General features: G+C 38.5%; 1 protein-coding gene across 1 annotated transcript in view; it reads left to right on the top strand.

The window, feature by feature from the left end:
* Positions 1-18,516, top strand: part of pcdh11 (protocadherin 11) — a 261,233-nt gene extending 242,717 nt beyond the window's left edge. The window contains exon 6 of the mRNA XM_079839534.1: positions 17,897-18,516. Coding sequence (XP_079695660.1) covers positions 17,897-18,288 — 392 coding nt within the window. The 3' untranslated portion in view covers positions 18,289-18,516. The remainder of the gene's footprint in view (positions 1-17,896) is intronic.
* Positions 18,517-19,855: the final 1,339 nt, after the last annotated feature.

The raw sequence follows: 19,855 nt of genomic DNA, 5'->3' as shown, positions 1-19,855 counted from the left end.
TCCCGAAACCGTATTGTCGCAAATCTGTCGTTAAACCACGTTGGTTAATGATATCACGCAGGTGGTGGAGTACTAACTGCTCTTAATTAATTATTTTGAGATCAAATTCATGCTAGATTTTTTGCTATAAATTATGGACATGGCACCTGAGGACTTATTCTTATTTTTTGCTTTATTTCCAGATTCAAATAGGCTCGTTCTCCCGTACTAGTGCACGTCCGCACATGCGCACTTTTCAAAAAAGGTGCTTTAAATCTCTTGACAAACTAAAAGACATAAATTACATTTGTATTTGAAATAAAATATATAGATTGTACTGAATATCAGCTTGCTTATTTTGCTCAAGATAAGTATTTATTAGTTATGCAAACAAGAAACAATGCTTCTAACCACAGGTCGAGAGCAGTCATTCCAACCACACAAGTTTGCGATGCTGTTTGCGAATGATTGTTGGAACTATGGTTGTAGAAGCAGTCTGTATGCTTAGGTGCTTGATTTTATACACCTTTGGACATGGAAGTGATTTTGAACACCTAAATTCAATGATTTGGAGGCATGTCCCATGTATGTTGATAACGACGGAACTTGTGACCATAGTTGGTTAACGACGCTTTCGGGAAACGCACCCCTGAACAGAGGTGTCGTTCATGGTTAGTTCATGTTAACTAATGCATTAACTAATATCAACTAATGCAACCTTATCGTAAAGTGTTACCAATATTTGTAATAAAAGCCGACCAATCAGATCTCTGTGCCTTTAGGTTTGGTATTAAAATGCCCCTGTGGACGCTAAGTGGACCAGGACTAAAGTTTTTTTTTTTTTTTTTTTGCCAAGCGAACCAAACTAGTGTGAACATACCCTTAATGCTTTTTAAAAGAAGTCTATTTTGCTCACCAAAACTGAATTTGTTTAATTAAAAAAAAAAAAAAAAAAATACAGAAAAAATAGTAATATTGTAAATTAAAATTAAATTGATTCCGGTGATGGCAAAGCTGTATTTTCAGCATCATTACTCCAGTCTTCAGTCACATTATTCTTCAGAAATCATTTTCATATGATGCTTTGCTGCTCAAGAAACATTTCTGATTATCAACTGATTCTGTAGAATCACTGCTCAAAATTAAGGGAAAACTTAATCATCACAGTATAACACCAAGACTGTTAAAATTCAAGGATATTAGTCTGTCTAATTAGAAAGCGTAAGTGATTGTGAATCAGTTTCACAGACTACATGTGCATTGGAGAGGCAACAGCTAGACAACCCCCAAAAAGGGAATGATTTTGCAGGTGGTGGCCATAGACAATTGTTCTCTCCTTATTCTTCCTGACTGATTTGTCTTTAGTTTTGCGTTTTGTTAGGGTCCTTGTCGCTGTCTGCAGCATGAGGTGGTACCTGCAACCCAATCAGGTTATGCAGGCAGTCCTCCTCTTCCAGGATGGCTTATTCATGCATGCTGTCGCAAAGAGGTTTGGTAAGAGGTTTGGTGTGTCTCCTAGCACAGTGTCAAGAGCATAGAGGAGATACAAGGAGATGAGGAGAGCTGGACAGGGACATAGAAGGGCAACAACCCAGTAGCAGGACCGGTATCTGCTCCTTTGTGCGAGGAAGAACAGGAGGAGCACCTTCAGAGCCCTACAAAATGACATCCAGCAGGCTACTGGTGTGCATGTTTCTGACCAAACTGTCAGACTTCATGAGGGTGTCATGAGGGCCTGACGTCCTCTAGTGGGACCTGTGCTTACAGCTCAGCACCGTGCAGCTTGTTTGGCATTTGCCAGAGAACACCAAAATTGGCAAGTCCGCCATTGGCGCCCCTCTCTTTTCATAGATGAGAGCAGGTTCACACTGAGCATATATGTGACAGAGTCTAGAGATGCCGTGGGGAATGTTATGCTGCGTGCAACATCATCCAGCATGACCAGTTTGGCAGTGGGTCACTAATGGTCTGGGGAGGAATATCCTTGGAGGATTGCACAGACCTCCACGTGCTAGCCAATGGTTCACTTACTGCTGTTAAGTACCGGGATGAAATCCTCAGAGCCATTGTCAGACCTTATGCTGGTGCATGATAATACCCGGCCTCATGTGACTAGAATGTGTAGCCAGTTTTTCTGTTGTCACATAATTTTGTTCTTTACAAATTATAGAATAAATAAAGATTTTCAAATTGAATATTAATTCATTGATATCCAATGTGTGATTTAAGTGTTCCCTTACTTTTTAACTTTTGAACAGTACTTTTGAATGGTACTTGAATTATAACTTTACAAATGGTGGCTCCAAAAAGTATTTTGGCACTGAAAGAGATTCACCCAAAAATGAAAGCTCTGTCATAATTTACTCACCCACATGCTGTTCTTGATAGATATTTTACATGTTATGATATTAACGATATTAAACCATTGAAACATTCTTTTTTGGATGAACTATTCCTGTAAATCACACTGTGTAATTTCACAGAGAAATATCAAACCATGTGGGTTTTGCACACAAAAAGATTTTTTTTTTTTTTTCAGAACTTCACTTTTTCCAGCCATTTTAGCTATTACTTTTAACCAAGTGGTCCCAAGGTGATTTTTAGTGGATGTATGAAGTCTGTTCCGCTAAAGTTCACACAGGTGTCCTATTGCAGACTCACGCAGGTGTAGTTTATCACATTAATATTCCACTAACGTTTGACAACCATAAAAAGTCGAAATACTTTTTGTTTTAGCCCTGTACAAGAACTTTATGGTGTTTTAACTATTTTTCAACGTGGCTTTACTCAGATGAAAGCACATTCATTTAGCATAATCCTAATTTAACAAAATTAGAATGAGAATAACACATTCATGCACGTACGCACCTGAAATGTTTTTGTACATAAGAACATTTGTATGCAATCGTTACTGAATGAGGCCCATTGTGACTGCTATAAATGAAAGGCCACTTTTTATAGCTGCACTGTAAAATATGCAGCTTGATTAAAAATGTGTTGAGGTGCTGTCAGTCGACTCCACCCATTTGAGGGGACAGACATATTTTATACTAGACAGATCGTTAAATATATTACATTTTCATACTCCCATAGAGGTTTTCATTTCATAAGGATTGAGCCAATTAGATGTGGTTTAAAAATCTGAAAAAATTGGTTTAAGTCAATTAACTAATTTCACACTATTTGGCAATTATTTATAAGCCTTAATTCTTCCACAACCAATCAAAATGTATAATTATTGTGAATGCAACGTATAAGCAAACATAATAATTGTCTAATTAAATAGAAAAACACAGTTAAGCATCCTCAGTAACAAAGACAGGTCACTGTTGTTGTGATTAATGCATCTGTATGACAGCACTCTCACTGTGAATATGCTTGTGTTGTAAGCAATGTCTGTTGTGCAGGTGTGAAAGATTATAAACAAGTAGCGAATTTAGAAGATACAAGTCTGAACATTTGCCAAGCGTAAAGCTTCCCTTTGTTAGATGCTCTTTTTCATGAGGAGAAATCTTCTGTGCCAGATTTTTATTCAAATACAGGAAACTGCACATGTGTTGCCCTGAAGTTTTTTTTTTTTTTTACTGCCGACTAACAGATGGTGGGATGTGTACTTTACGTATTCAGGGGGCCATTATTCAAAAAAGGTCTTCTACTGGACCCTAGAGCAACTCAGCTGTGCAATAGTGAATTATGACTTCCCGATGAAATTTTCATGCTGTTTGTCAATCGGTCATTTAATCTCAACAATGGCATTTTTCATCGTACTATAATTCCACAACTCTCTATTTTTCTCTATTCCGTCTGATATGCAGAATTGTTCAGACAAAATATTCTGGGGGCCATTACATTTTTGTGAAAATGATCAAAAACGCTGGAGGTGTCTGGCAACTTAAAAAAATAAACGCTGGCAGGGAAAGATTTAATAGTGAATATGTGTACCCTAATCTAAAGTGTGACCCAAGCTGGTAAAATATTTTATCAATTTTAGTCAAACTAATTACATAGGAATTAATTAAGCTTCACAATTAATCACACATACAAATATTTGCAGAGAAAAGCCTTCACATGAAAATGATTCCAGGACATTAAGTAAATAGAAATTGACTTGAAATTGAAAAATCAGTATATTGTTTGTTTTAGTTCCACATCATTGAACATAAGCCATAGCCTAGTTCTTGTAGTCTGTCTATGCTATTTTTGTGAATGTACATGTGGCTCAGACTGTTGTCTTTGGCCATTGTCTCACATTTAGCTGTGTTTTCAGGGTCTTGCACCATTAACGACACTGTTAGAAGTAGTTCAGCTGTGAAAAAAATGGATTTCAAGAGCCTTTTTTCTGTTCATGAATACATGCTTTGCATTTACAGTTTTGGTAGAATTTCAGGCTCTAATTTGCCTTATTGCAGAATTTAGAAGTTACATGCATTATAATTATACACTATATTGCCAAATGTTTTGGAATGCCTGCCTTTACATGCACATGAAATTACTACTTAATCCGTAGTATTTAATATGGAGTTGACCCACCCTTTGCAGCTATAACAGCTTCAACTCTTCTGGGAAGGCTTTCCACAAGGTTTAGGAGAGTGTTTATGGGAATTTGTGACCATTCTTCTAGAAGCGCATTTGTGAGGTCAGACATTGATGTTGGGTGAGAAGGCCTGGGTCACAGTCACCACTCCGCTCTAATTCATCGCAAATATGTTCTATCCAAAGGCCAGTCAAGTTCCTCCATGCTCATTCATGTCTTTTTAGACCTTACTTGTCATGTTGGAACAGGAAGGGGCAATCCCCAAACTGTTCCCACAACGTTGGGATCACAAAATTGTCCAAATTATCTTGGTATACTGAAGCATTTAGAGTTCCTTTTCACTGGAACTAAGGGGCCAAGACCAACCCCTAAAAAACAACACCACACCATAATCCCCCCTTCACCAAACATTACACTTGGCATAATAGTCAGGCAAGTACTATCCTTCTGGCAACTGCCAAACCTAGACTTGTCCATCGGATTGCCAGACAGAGAAACGTGATTCGTCACTCCAGAGAATACGTCTCCACTGCACTAGAGTGATGTAAGGCTTGGATGCACCTGCTCGGCCATGGAAACCAATTCTATGAAACTCTCTACGCACTGTTCTTGAGCTAATCTGAAGGCCACACGAAGTTTGGAGTTCTGTAGCTATTGGCTCTGCAGAAAGTTGGCCACTTCTGTTATGCTTGTAGAAGCAGTCTGTATGCTTAGGTGCTTGATTTTATACACCTTTGGACATGGAAGTGATTTTGAACACCTAAATTCAATGATTTGGAGGCATGTCCCAATACTTTCGGCAATATAGTGTATTTTTATTTATATATACATTTTATAACTTTTTTATTAAATTGTATTATATCAAATGATTGCATTATGTAATTCTTAACGGAAATTCCATGAAATGTTGAGTTATATATTTGCATTGGCTACCACTTTGTAAAATTAATTAGTTAATGTTAATTTGTTAAATGTATTCTTAAAAATTAGAAAGGTCATCTTTAGGTGCTAAAATCCAGAAAGTAGGACTTGTAAAGATGCTGAAAACCTCCTGTAAGTGTATAAAATATGTTGTATGGCTCCACGGAGCCTGGAATTTCCTTAACATATTGCAGTTGCTGGAGTGTTGCATGCCCCTGGCCTCGAGTTGTAATTTATTTTTGCGATGCATGTCACACTTTACATCCCACTGTACATTTGTACATTTGGGACTTCATGAATATATAATAGCAAACAGCAGCATGAAATCATACGAATCTCCTCTGCAAAAGTAAAAGTGTAAATCACTCATAAGCAGCGATGAAATACGAGAGTGGTGCTGGAGTGGAGCTGGTGATGAAATGCATCTAGCCTGGAGTAAGTGGCCTTTCCCTGATTCATGAGAATGAAAAGTGGGCCTCTTATTTCACCTGATGGTTGTGTCCAACCCTTGAGTGAAAAATGGCATCTTTCCCCTTGTAAAACACCCATGGGGTTAAATAGCTCCATTATTATTAATGACCATCCATTTGCCAATCTAGATGTGGAGTCAGAGTGGGTGTGTAATGAAATGATAAAGTCCATGTAATTACAAACTCAATTATTATCTTTCAAATTTCATTTTGTTTGACAGCAGGGGATTTGTTTGAAGTTTATGCCCTTTTGTTTAATCTGTATTACATGCATGTCCAGCAGGGTTCAAAAGACTGAGACCACATTGAAAATTTGGAATTCAAAATCTAATTAAAAGTTCACTATTTCTAGTCCAGTAATCAAATAAGTATATTTGTGACGCTGACCATATTTTATACTTCACAGATGGTAAAATGAGATGCTTATTGATCTCAGTAACTGTGCGCTTTAGAGTTTTCTTTAACAGTAGTTTTGGTTTCCAACAAACACCTTGTTCAAAACCTTGTTCTCTTAGATTAATTAATAACATATTGTTAGTTAGATTGTTAGATATCCATTCACTAATGCAAAATTACTGACTAATGTGTAATGGGGTGGGGGGGGGACTACATTAAACAAGACCAAAGCTAAATAGCAGTAGTTTCACTAGTTTTCTCAAAAAGTTGGATCCCACTGAATTTGCATGTTCTTTCAATATACAACACACACACACACACACACACACACACACACACACACACACACACACACACACACAAACTTTTGATTTTGCCTCCCCAAACAAAAAAGTCTAATAAATCTTTTTGTTTCTTTTTTTATGGGACACGAAAGTCCAGCTCTTTTTAAGGTTGTCAGCTGATTAAACTGTAATAATATCCTTAATTTAGTATGCATATTCTCTCTTGACATGTTCTTCTCTTGTCCCCAAGGGTTCTAACTGTGCTCATATCAAGTGCACCAATTAAATACATGTAAAATTTGCATACATGGCTGAAAGGATACTAAACTTTGATCAAATATGCCACAGTGTACCCCTTCGGTGGGTATGTTTTGACTCAATGAACTTTATGAAGACTCATTACTTGATCATTTGCATTTTGAAAAAAAAAAAGCACAACCCTTAAACCTTTGCCATGATCTCGCATGAAACTTTTATTTGTGCTAGGAAAGTTTATTCAAAACATACAGTGCATACACTAAAAGCAATGTTACAATGAATCCTCTATTATACTATATTTCTATATGTGTAATTAATTAAAATTCAAGGCTGAATTCTCTCATGTGACATAAAGCTCGCTGCTTCATGCAGAGATGTGCTGTAGGTGCTACAGAGCCTGGTTTCCTTAAGCTCTACAGTCAGCCAGATAATGTTTAGACAGGAGAGAGAGAGAGCGGGGAGAGATGATGTTCTGTATTTATGCAATTAGCCATCTAATTGGTAGTAATGGGTTTGCACATGCTAACATAATGACTTGAGTAATCATCTCTGTGGCATCCTTGATGTAAATCCCATCAAGATATATTCAGGTTGTGCTGCTTTGCTCAACAGTACTGTCAGAAATTGTCATTTGTGCTTATTGTCTGACTTCAGCATAATTCAGTTTAATCACACTTCCTGACCAGGAGTGACCCACACTGTCATATAGCATGCATTCAGTTCCTTTGCGTTAATGTCACTACACCCCAGCAACATGTCTGTTAATTTGTTAACTATTGTTGTTGGTGTTTTTTTTCCCAACAGCATTTATTGATGTACAACCTCGCATCTCTGAGTAAATGGAGAGATGTCACATTTAACAAACTCTGCTACAATTACTTTTCAGTCTTTTTTTGTTTGTTTGGTTGAGTTGGAAAAAAATAAGCTCAGGTTTTGGAACAAAAGACAAGGCCTTCGCGGTTTGTCATATGGGAGCAATCTGATTAACAATCTCTGACGACAATGTTAGGCTATGCTTGCATGGGGACGATTGAAAAGATCTTCAAGCGTTCGCACCGCTGTAATTACAAGTGTGAATCAGCCCGGGACTTCAATCAATAACCACTGGCCATTTTGCAAAATGTTTCAATCTACAGACAATTTGCTTTAAATGCGAGCCATTATTAGAAGCCGTGTTACTCTCAGAGTAAATAGGCTTGACATTTTTAAATGAATGTTTTGCAACAATGTAAATATCATTTACCCCACCACACAACATTCAGTTTTACCCAACAATCTGCAGGAGATCTTTGTGGTGAAATTAAAAAATACCGTCTCTTACCCCCAAATGCAAGGTTTTTCGACAAGCGTTTATGTATGTGGAGACCGGAGCACGTGGGGTCTGATTCTTTTTGAAAAGCTCGACGGGAGAGTAGTGATTCCCCCTGAATACAAAAAGCACTTAAACAGCATCAGAGTGAGCCGCTGCCTCCGGCTGACGAAAGCATTCAGCGCTGTCACCCACATCAGTCAAGCAGTACTAGTCCCTGTGGAGGAGAAACTGATACGGACTACATCTTTGGAGCTGTTTAATGTGAAATATCACATGCGAAAAATAGTAGCTCTCCTGGCTGTTGACATAGCGCCACTGACAGCTCGTGCTGTGCCTCTGCAAGCTGGAAAGCAGCGTGCCTTCAAAACACCTTTTACACATAATGTAATTGCGCACATACTCTCCACTGCTTGTGCTGATTGCCTTCACGCATGCACATGCTGGGCAAATGCACTAAAGGTGTCTACGGACTTCTCAGCGAATGTGTTAGGGCCGCTACATGTGTCTGCCTGCGCGCATGAATCTGTCCACTGTGGCGTGATGCGCTCGGCCCTCAAAAGAACAATGGCTCTGAAAGACACCTCCAATTTCCAAAGCAGCTCTGGGGTGATTTACAGCAGCCTCAGAGAGCGACCTGGCCAGGACTCATTCTGCTTGCTCAGAGAGTGAGTGAGCGGCATCATTTTTCCTTAATGAAGTTAGTGACCCTCTGAAAGGTGACACGTTTACCGCTCCACTGATTTATGCACTGATGCTCTGAGGCAGACTATAGCAGAGTAAGAGTGTGGCCATCTCTCTCTCTCTCTCTCTCTCTCTCTCTCTCTCTCTCTCTCTCTCTCTCTCTCGAGTGCATGCTGGGAGTTTGTGGTCGGAGTGTGAGTGTGTGTTGGAGTGAGCTGTACTGTACGAGTGAGTTTTCTATCTTTTTTCTATCTTTTGTTGCGAGGTAAATAGAGGAAAGTTTGTAGGTGTTTGTGAGGAGCGTCGTCGGTCAGTGTGCACTGATCGCTATGGCGGCGTCTCAGCACGCTGGTTTGGAAAGTTTAACGCGCCGGCACGGTGTTAAGGTAGTACCCGCGGAGCGTTGTTCAGTTGAGGACTGCGTCCTCGCTGTTGCTGCTGTTGTTGGTCATGATTGCATTCTTTCTGCATCAAGAATGAATAGCGCAATAGTGATGTTTTTGAACAACGTTGATAAAGTGAATGAAGTTGTAGAGACTGGGATTGTTGTGAATGATTCCCTTACTCCAGTCATGCCTTTGGTACAACCGGCGAAAAGAATAGTATTGTCAAATGTCCCGCCGTTTATTAAAAATGAAGTGATTGAAAGGGAATTGTCCAGACACGGAAAGGTTGTGTCAAAAATGAAGAAAATCCCACTCGGTTGTAAATCTCCACAGCTGAAGCACGTTGTATCTTTTCGGAGGCAGGTGCACATGATCTTAAATAACCAGAATGAAGAGTTTAATTTGGCCATGAAGTTTAAGATTGACGATTTTCTTTATGTTATTTTTGCTACGTCAGATTCAATGAAGTGTTTTGGTTGTGGACAAGAGGGTCACGTGATACGCGTGTGCCCTGAGAAAAACGCAGATCAGAATCACAATACGAGCGACACGCATAATACAGATCATGCACAAACTAGCGATACAGTTTCTTGTGTTGACAAAAGTGGAAGTGAGGATTCTGAAAGCAATAAAGATAAGAGTGTGGCCTCAAATGAAACTGTGCATGAAGGTATTTCTGAGGTTAGTGAGCAGGTCACAGAGTCTGCTGTGGATGATGTTGACATGACAGATGATCAGAGTATTTTCAAAACACCGACATTAAAAAGGAAAACTAAGACTAAAGATAAAGAAAACAGGGCTAGTAAGAAAGCCACTGGAGCAGCTGTTGTTGATATAAGCGAGGTGGACTCAGAGTCCAGTAATGTTGAGGACTGTTATGGATCTTCTGTTATGGACAGTGATTGTGAATCATCAGACTCGGTTAGCTCAGCTTCACAGAAGCGAGCTGGCCGCAGTGCTTACGTTTTGGATAAAGTAAAAACATTTCTACAGGCCACGAAAGGCATGAAAGGTGTAAATGTAGAGGATTACTTCCCAGATCGTGAGCTGTTTATAGATTCTACCAGGGCTTTAATGAAGGAGGGTGGAGCTTTCACTGAACAAGAAGTTTTTAGGCTGAAGAAAATTGTCCAGAAGTTAAAGCTAAAATTATTAAATGATGAATTCGAACCAGTCTAGCTTCTCTTCTTTTTTTTTGAGATGTTTGTTACTGGTCTGCTCAATTTACCTTTTTATGAGTAGGATACGATTGGGCACTCTTAACTTAAATGGTGCACGGGACAGCAAGAAAAGAGCAATGCTTTATGAATTGATTAAACAAAAGAGAATTGATGTAATGCTAGTTCAGGAAACTCATAGCGATGCTTTGAATGAGAATGAATGGTTAATGGAATGGGGTGGGTCGATTATTTTAAGCCACAAAAATCACTGTAGTGGTGGTTTAGCTGTACTTTTTAATAAAAACTTTATACCAGTTTCATATGAGACAGAACATGTTGTTGAGGGACATTTAATGAAAGTAACAGCAAAGTTTGAAAAAATGGTTTTAGTTTTTATAAACGTGTATGCTCCTGTTGTTGGTCCTGAAAGGGTTGTTCTTTTTGATAAATTAAGTAATATTTTGTCAAACTGTAAAGAGGAAGAGTTCATATTTGTTGGAGGAGACTATAATTGTACGGCAAATGATGGAATGGATAGGAACCATAAAGAGCCACATCTAGCTTCCCAACATGCTATGAGAAAGCTTATAGAAGAGCATGATTTGTGTGATATATGGAGAACTTTATATAAAGGACAAAGGCAGTACACATGGGTGCAAACAAGACAAAATGCTATTTCCATGGCTAGACTGGATAGGTTCTATTGTTTTAAATACCATTTTAATGTCATTAAGAAATGTGAGATTCTGCCTAGTGGGTTTTCTGATCACAGCCTAGTAGTCTGCAGTGTTTTTATTAGTAATATAAGGTCTAAGAGTGCCTATTGGCATTTTAACACCTCTTTGTTACAAGACAGTTTTTTTAAGGATGTTTTTATATTTTTTTGGGAACAGTTTAGATCCAGGAAAAAAGAGTTTTCTTCCCTACAACAATGGTGGGATCATGGGAAAAAAGAGATACAGCAACTGTGTCGTCAGTACACTCTCAACGTTTCCAAGGACATTTCCCAATCAATGAAAGCCTTAGAGATTGAAATAGTGGAACTTCAGAATTTGGTAGAGTCCACAGGAAATCGAGGACATATTGAGCTCCTCAAAGTTAAAAAAAGAACTCTGGATAACCTGTTGGGTATCAGAGCACAGGGAGCTTTGATCCGCTCGCGCTTTCAGAGTGCGGTAGAGATGGATGGCCCAACTAAATTTTTTTTCGGCCTGGAAAAAAAGAATGGTCAAAGCAGACTTATACATTCTTTATACTCATTGGAGGGTGTAGAAATGGTGGAGCCCAAGGAAATTAGAAAAAGAGCTGTTTTATTTTATTCTGAGCTTTATAAAAGTGAACGTACAGAGGAAGGTGAGCTGGACAGCTCTTTTTATATGGGTTTGCCTAAAGTTCCAGATGAGATCAATTCTTGGCTTGAGAGGCCGCTATCAGCATTTGAACTGCATGTTGCTCTGCGGAGCATGGATTGCGGTAAGGCCCCAGGAATTGATGGTTTACCAATTGAGTTTTATCAAACGTTTTGGTCAGTGCTGGGGGGTGATTTGCTGTCTGTGCTCAATGATAGTCTGGCTGGAGGGTTGCTACCTTTGAGCTGCAGGAGGGCGGTCATTACCCTGCTACCCAAAAAAGGTGACTTAAAAGAAATAAAGAACTGGCGCCCTGTTTCACTTTTGTGCTCTGATTTAAAGCTCTTTTCTAAAGTTTTGGCCATTAGGTTGAAAGAGGTAGTTGGGCACGTTATTCATCATGATCAAACTTACTGTGTGCCTAACAGGTCTATTCATGATAATGTTTATCTAATTCGGGATATTTTGGACGTCTCTAGGCTATTGGACATAGACACTGGTCTCATTTCTCTAGACCAGGAAAAGGCATTTGACCGGGTTGAACACAGCTATCTCTGGCGTACGCTGGAGGAGTTCGGGTTCAGCTCTGGTTTTATTGCCATGATTAGGGTTTTGTACCGAGATGTTGAGAGTGTATTGAAAATTAATGGTGGTCTTACTGCTCCTTTTCAAATCAACAGGGGTATTAGACAAGGCTGTGCACTTTCAGGGATGTTGTATGCTCTTGCCATTGAACCGTTACTTGTTAAGATCAGAGAGAGCATTGAAGGTTGGACCATACCTTGCTCTGGAGCCAATTGTAAGGTATCTGCATATGCAGACGATATTATTGTTTTGGTTAAAGGGCAAAATGATGTTGACCTTCTTAAAGACATTTTAAACAAGTTTGGTACAATTTCCTCAGCCAAAGTTAATTGGTCCAAAAGTGAAGCCATAGTGAGTGGTAAATGGTCTCATGGTCTTCCTAAATTACCAGGTGGTTTGTCCTGGAAGAGAGATGGGTTAAAGTATTTAGGAGTATATGTTGGCAATGACTCAATGATAAGCAAAAATTGGGAAGGAGTTTTAGAAAAACTAAAGGGGCGATTGGACAAATGGAAATGGCTTTTGCCAAAAATTTCTTTTAGAGGGAGGGTTATAATAATTAATAACCTGGTCGCTTCACTTTTGTGGCATCGTTTGGCCTGCATTGACCCTCCAAATGGACTTTTGAGTAAAATTCAAGCCAGTATGGTGGACTTTTTTTGGAGTACTTTTCACTGGATTCCGCAGAGCATACTTTTTTTACCCAGAGATGAAGGAGGACAAGGACTTATCCATTTGCCCAGCAGGGGGGCAGCCTTTCGACTTCTGTTTATTCAAAGGTATCTTACAGGACCTAAGGATCTAGTCTGGAGAAAAGTGGCTGATGTTATCTTTAATCAAGCTGGCAGACTGGGATTGAACTCTGGTTTGTTTCTGATGGACTCAAGTAAGCTGCAGTGCAACGGACTGACTCCTTTTTATAAGGGACTTTTTAAAGTGTGGGACTTGTTCGAAAAGAGGAGGCTGGAGCCGACGTCCTCGTTGTACTGGCTTCTGGAGGAACCGCTTATAAATGGAGCCCGGTTTGATGTTACTTGTGAAGTTACACCTGGACTGATTCATTGTTTAATTTCCACTAAGACTTTAAAACTGCACCAGTTGTTGGATGTTGCTGGTTCTGGCTTGAATGATGCTCAGTCCATGGCCTCACATCTAGGTGTGCATTCAGTACGGCATGTTAGAAAAGTTCTGGATTTTTTTAAAAAGAAATTTGCAGAGGTAGAAAACAAATTGTTATTTGATTATTATAATGGGGAACTGGTTCCTAATAGTACAGATCCCTTTCCAAATATTTCTCTTAGTCCCAATCTCAAAGGACTGTCTGGACCCTTTCTGAGCCTGAGGGGACTAGAAGGTTTAAGTTTGCAGGATATTCAGAGTAAAGTTTTGTATACATGTCTTGTAAAAGTTTTAAATAAAGCTAAATTAAAAGAGCGCAGTGATACAGTGTGGAGAGAGAAATTGGGAATGAATGATGGAGATAAACCTGTTTGGAGAGTTTTATACAAACCACCAATTGAAAAACGTACAGGTGATATTCAGTGGAGAGTTTTACACGGCGCAGTTGCTGTAAATGCATTTGTGAGTTTAATTAATCCCAATGTATCAAGTGATTGTCCTTTTTGTACAATGAGGGAGACCATTTTTCATTGTTTTTTAGAATGTTCAAGACTGCGTGATATGTTTTGTTTTCTGGATGTTCTTTTCATGAATTTTGGGGAGACATTTTCTTCTAAGATTTGGATTCTTGGACCCAAATATAGTGTGGCGCAAAGAGTAAAAAGTCAATTGTTGAATTTTTTAATTGGGCAAGCCAAACTTGCTGTTTATTTAACTAGGAAAAACAAAATAGAAGGTAGAGAAGGACAATGTGTGGTTACTGTATTTAAAAATATGGTAAAAGCAAGGGTTTTGTTTGATTTCAAGTTCTATAAACTGATGAATGACTTAGAAAGTTTTTTGCCCAAATGGTGTTTTAACGGAGTTATTTGTACAGTCGATGATGAAATGTTGGTCTTTACTATCATGTTACAATAAGTCTTGCTTTTTTGTGCCTGTGTTTTTTTTAATTTATTTTCTGGATAATGTGATGTTTTGCTGATGTTGTAGTGTTATAAATAAAGTGTGTTGAAAACTCAAACTCTCTCTCTCTCTCTCCCTATTTCCTCTCTTTCTGTTTCTAGCTTTCTATATTTGTGCTATTCTGTCCAGTTCCCTGATATTAAAACTAATAAAAACTGACATGCAAAATACAAGCGTATTATAGCTATGTTCCAAAACCTAGCCACCTAATGCCCACGGTATACTTTGTTTTTTACAAGCAAAGGGTATGCATACAGTGCGTGTGATTTAAATATCATTATCAGCACAATATGTGCATATTGTACTTTTTTACACTACTTAGTTTGTCCACAACGCGACAACACTACCCTGGTCCATTTCAGAGTCTGAAAAAAACATGGTATAGAGATGGAACTACAACAAACTCCTGGAGAGCTAACAACAGTAGATAGTGATTAATGTTGCATTTAAGATGAAGTCGGAGGTGGGAATATCCAAGTTGAATATTTCAAATTATGGCAAAAACATAAATTAAAGGGTAAGTTCACCCAAAAATGAAAATAATGTAATGTATTACTCACCCTCATGCTGTTCCGCACCCGTAAGACCTCAGTTCATCTTCGGAACACAAATTAAGATATTTTTGTCCGATGGCTTAGTGAGGCCTGCATAGCCAGCAATGATATTTCCTCTCTCAAGATCCATTAATGTACTAAACACATATTTAAATCAGTTCATGTGAGTACAGTGGTTCAATATTAATATTATAAAGCGACGAGAATATTTTTAGTGCGGCAAAAAAACTAAATAACGACTTATATAGTGATGGCCGATTTCTAAACACTGCTTCATGAAGCTTCGGAGCGTATCGAAGTCACGCGATTTCAGCAGTTTGGTGGTTTGACACGTGATCGAATCATGATTCAACACGCTAATTCATATCGCTCTGAAGCTTCATGAAGCAGTGTTTTGAAATCAGCCATCACTATATAAGTCGTTCTTTTTTTTTTTGGAGCACCAAAAATATTATGTGTTTTTAGTACATTAATGGATCTTGAGAGAAGAATGTCATTGCTGGCTATGCAGGCCTCACTGAGCCATCGGATTTCAACAAAAATATCTTAATTTGTGTTCCGAAGATGACGGCATGAGGGTGAGTAATAAATTACATTATTTTCATTTTTGGGTGAACTTACCCTTTAATGTTTACACTGTCCCAAAATCAGTATATTGCCATTTAATTAAACTTTTACTATTACATGTTAAATATAATGGTACTTTCCTTTACATTTTTACTTTAGATTATTCTAGATTGCTGTCTATCTAGTTATTGAAGTAAAACAGGGAGGCATTTATTGATACACAAACAATTATAATAGTATATGTATTATATATTAAATGTTTATACAAAACATGCAGCAAAATACATAAGTGTATCATATCTAAAATATCTAGCTAGATGATCCGCCAGATCAGAAAAAAATTTAACTGGTGTGCAATGTCGTCAGATGTAGCTTTTGCATTTTGAACTGTCAGAGGCGTTACACTTTTTCCGTAAGTTGAATACAGAAGGTGATCTGGTGGATGCTAGATATTTGACTTTATAAAGTTTTAAATATGGATATTTTTCTTACACAAACACATCGCTTCACTTCAGAAGGCCTTTATTAACCCCCCGGAGCCGTTTGGAGCAGTTATATGATGGATAGATGGACTTTTATGACGAATTTTAATTTTTGGGTGAACTAGCCCTTTAATAAGGCAACTACCTTTCAATGCAGCTTTATTTGAACCATCATTGTTAGTGATTTGGAACGCTCTAGGCACCAACCCTGTGCACCACAAAAAATGACATTTAGGAGACTATTAATTTCAATTGAGTTTGATTTTAGCATGCTGCTAAGCTAAAAGCATGATACTTTCATACACATAAAAATGCATATCACACACAAATCTGAGGTTTCAAATTACACTGAACTGCTTTGTGTTTCGTCAACACAGAAATGTGTTTATTTGTAATGAACATTTCTTGGATTTATTTACAGATGTTTATGTTTATTAGCATTACTGTGGCTCAAATCCTGCCATTCCTGTAGCTCAAATATATCTATATATGTAAATACCTCATTTTACTTCTTCAGACACGTCAACGTGTTCGCCATCTTGGAATGGTTAACATTTTAGGTGCTAACAAATCCAAGAATTTTCATTGAAAATAATAAGCAGCCTGTGGGTCCAAGTATCTTATATATATCTAGTGTAGGGTTCTTTGATGATTAATTATATAAGAGCTTTAACCAGAATTTTTTTTTTATTTACCATATGCAGAATTATCTAACATTATTGATAAACTAAATCCTGTGAAAATCAGATTGCTAAAGACTATTGCAATTATAGATGTTAATATAACTATGGTTACAGACTCGGCTTTGACTGTTCGAATATGGTGGACGGCTTATGCGTGAACAGGTCAAATGTAATAAATGCACTGTGTGATAAATGCGTAAATATTTATTCTGTATTTCTGCTGTTCGATATTTTCTGATTTCCCTTTGCATGATATTTGTTGGAAAACTATATTGGCTCCTGGTGGTAAAAATAAAAATAACACAAGCATGTAGTGCAGAGGAACCAGACTTAGTCCCTTTCAATTATTTCTAACATCTTTACTTATGCAAATATGCTAAATTATTTCTAGATGACAGCTTGGAGGGGGGACAAGCACGAGCAAAGTGATGTTCAGCCATGCCATGGCTCTCCTTTTCTTAGCGGGTTAAGATATACATACGCCGCTGTAGGGCTCCCGCCTGCCTCCGTGAGCACTGTTTTACATTCTAATTATTAGAGTTGACAGGCTTTATGGCTGGGGCTCAATACTGAGGCCTTTTCCTTGGCACATCTTGCATGTGATGTCAGAGCAGGTTTAATGAGATAAGAGAGTTTGAGTCCTGTAGTTTACTGTTCTCTTTCCTTTGAGCGAATCACATTCTGCCGCTCACAGCTACTGTAGCACGTGTCAGCTGCGTTAACAAGTAGGCGAAGAAGGAAGAATTGCTGCATTTCTGTTTGATTTATCTTAATTGACTTGATTTAAGTGGGAGACATCAGTGGAAGAAAGGTGTGCCACGATGACTGCGATTAAAATAAACAATGGATTTAGAGCAGTTCATTAATTCTTTAATATGTAAAAAGCCAATCTCAGACACAAACAACAGAGAATTTTTTAAAGATTTAATTAAGCTACTGGGAATTCAGCGCATATTGTAGGTAAACACTCAGGACCATGGGAATACCATTTAAATTAAAAGAACTGGTGTTGTTTTTCTCATTATGGGATGAATTAAACATTTATCACTGCCTTTCATTTCTCTCAGAAGCTGACATTTACAGGTCACCTTTCGATAGCGCCAATTTTTTATTGTCTCCAAGTGCCTTAGCAATAAGAGAAAGTATGATTTATTTTGTCTTCTGTGTTCACCTCTTGACTGAGCCTTCGCATTTGTCATTTCATCATCCACAGCTATTGAAGTGAACCTGCAGAAGGCTCTCGCCGAGGCCTCGGAGACCTGTACCCAGGAATGTCTGATCCTGGGTCATTCTGACAGCTGCTGGATGCCGCCAGCGCTGACCCAATTCCAGACGTCCGGCGCCGCCACTCTGCCCTCCTTTGGTTTTCAACAAAGCTGGGCGCGGGGGACCAAGCCAGATGGGCGTCACACCCTTGGCAGGTCAGTGCCCAAAGATGATCTGGACAAAGGGAGCAACCGGCCCCAATTCTACAACACACTTGAGAGACATTGCAGCAAGAAAGAGGATTCTGTCAAGGTCATCCCTCTGGCCAGCTTTTCCGCCACGTCCAGCCCCCAGACTTCCGTGAGCGGAGGCACCTTCCTGCGCGAGCATCAGCTGTAGAAGTGCGGGTAGGCCTCGGAGTACGGCATAATGAGAGTGATTGAAAACGAAAAGCTGACGAGTTCTGATGATTATTAGCATCTGTCAAAAATGTCATGACACGTGATGTTTTTAGACACGGCAGAAGGGGAAGTTAAAGCAAAGGACAGTAGCTTTCGAGATCCTCTATGAAACTGAAACATGTACAGTAGACAAATGGTAGATATAGACCAAAGTAGCTCTTCAAGTAAAAAAAAAAAGACAAAAAAGCCGTTTAAATATGTGTCTTAGTGACAGATTAGTGGCAAATGAATTAAGCTTTACTGTTGATCAAAAGGGACAAGATTTTTATTTCATTATTTGTGCGCCTTTTGAATGCAACTTGACATAGCAAATGACTTTTAAGTGTGTGCTGCTGGAAAAAATCATTGCATAGGCCTACGTTTACATGCACACCGATATTCCTACTTAATTATGAAATTGAACTTGTGTAAGCGCCATGTTCCTGTTACTTAAAGAAAATATGTGCATATTCCGCACATTATTTGGTCTAATTTTAAGTCTGTATGCTTGCACGTCTGCATTTCAGCAGTTAGTGGTCTTCGCAAGTTTAATTGGTGCTCACTAACAGCAAAGCCAGTGCTTACTTCTTTGTGCTTTGCATATAAGCGCAGACACACTCGTAAACAAAACAATAAAAATTTGGAATATTACGACGCATGTAAGCGTAGTCAATAAGGTTAAGTGTTATGTGTGAGCGCTGGGTGACGTCGGTATTTCTTTCGGCTTCGGTGAGGTGCGTCGTTTCCAGCTGAATTTCCGCCTGAGTCAGTTTTATTCTGCTAAAGAGACCTAGTTCCATGCCCCTTAATGTGCTGCTTACTCTGTCAAGACTACAGATACAGCTAAGCCTCTCTGCAAAAATTAGTCTTGCTCTGTGTTAACACATAGAAACTTTTATATATTAGGGTGCTTTTTTCTTCTTAAACTTTGACGTTAGCGCTTTTCTCCCTGGTGAGCTTAAAGCCTTCCTCTGATGTTCAGCGTGTTGGTAGTTTCCATGCATCTGACACCCTTTCTCTCCCATTATAAGAAACCCGCTTATTTTTAACATTATCTCATTAGCTGAGGCACAGACATGGCTAAAAAGACATCCTTTGTTTTTTTTCCCGCACTACTACATCAAGTTTTCCTTTTGGTATATACGATGTATGCACCACAATAAGTGCTATGGAACCAATTACAAGAATCTCCCAATAGTATAATTACTTTGATCAGTAATCACAGTAACCGTTATAGAAGCAGAGTGCTGCTCTATAATAGTATAATTGGCTACCTTTTGTATGTGGATGTGTGCATAAGCGCGTGCTCGTTAGCTAAATGGTGCGCACTTCTTTTTAAACTTATGGAAAAATTAAGCGTTTGTGAGATTTATATAAAATGATGTCAAAGAAACAGCCTTAAGATGTAGATGTGTATTGTATGGATGTAATGACTGCTAATTGAAGTAGAAGTTTGCTTACAATTGTGTCACATTTTCGTCCAAACATTCAGTATATTCAAGCAGAGACATCAAGTAATCCATTAA

Source organism: Gobio gobio (genome assembly GCF_949357685.1).
Source record: "Gobio gobio genome assembly, chromosome: 16".
Classification (NCBI taxonomy): Eukaryota; Metazoa; Chordata; class Actinopteri; order Cypriniformes; family Gobionidae; genus Gobio; species Gobio gobio.
The sequence above is the reverse complement of the archived record's forward strand: the minus strand, read 5'-3'. Positions and strand labels throughout refer to the sequence as shown.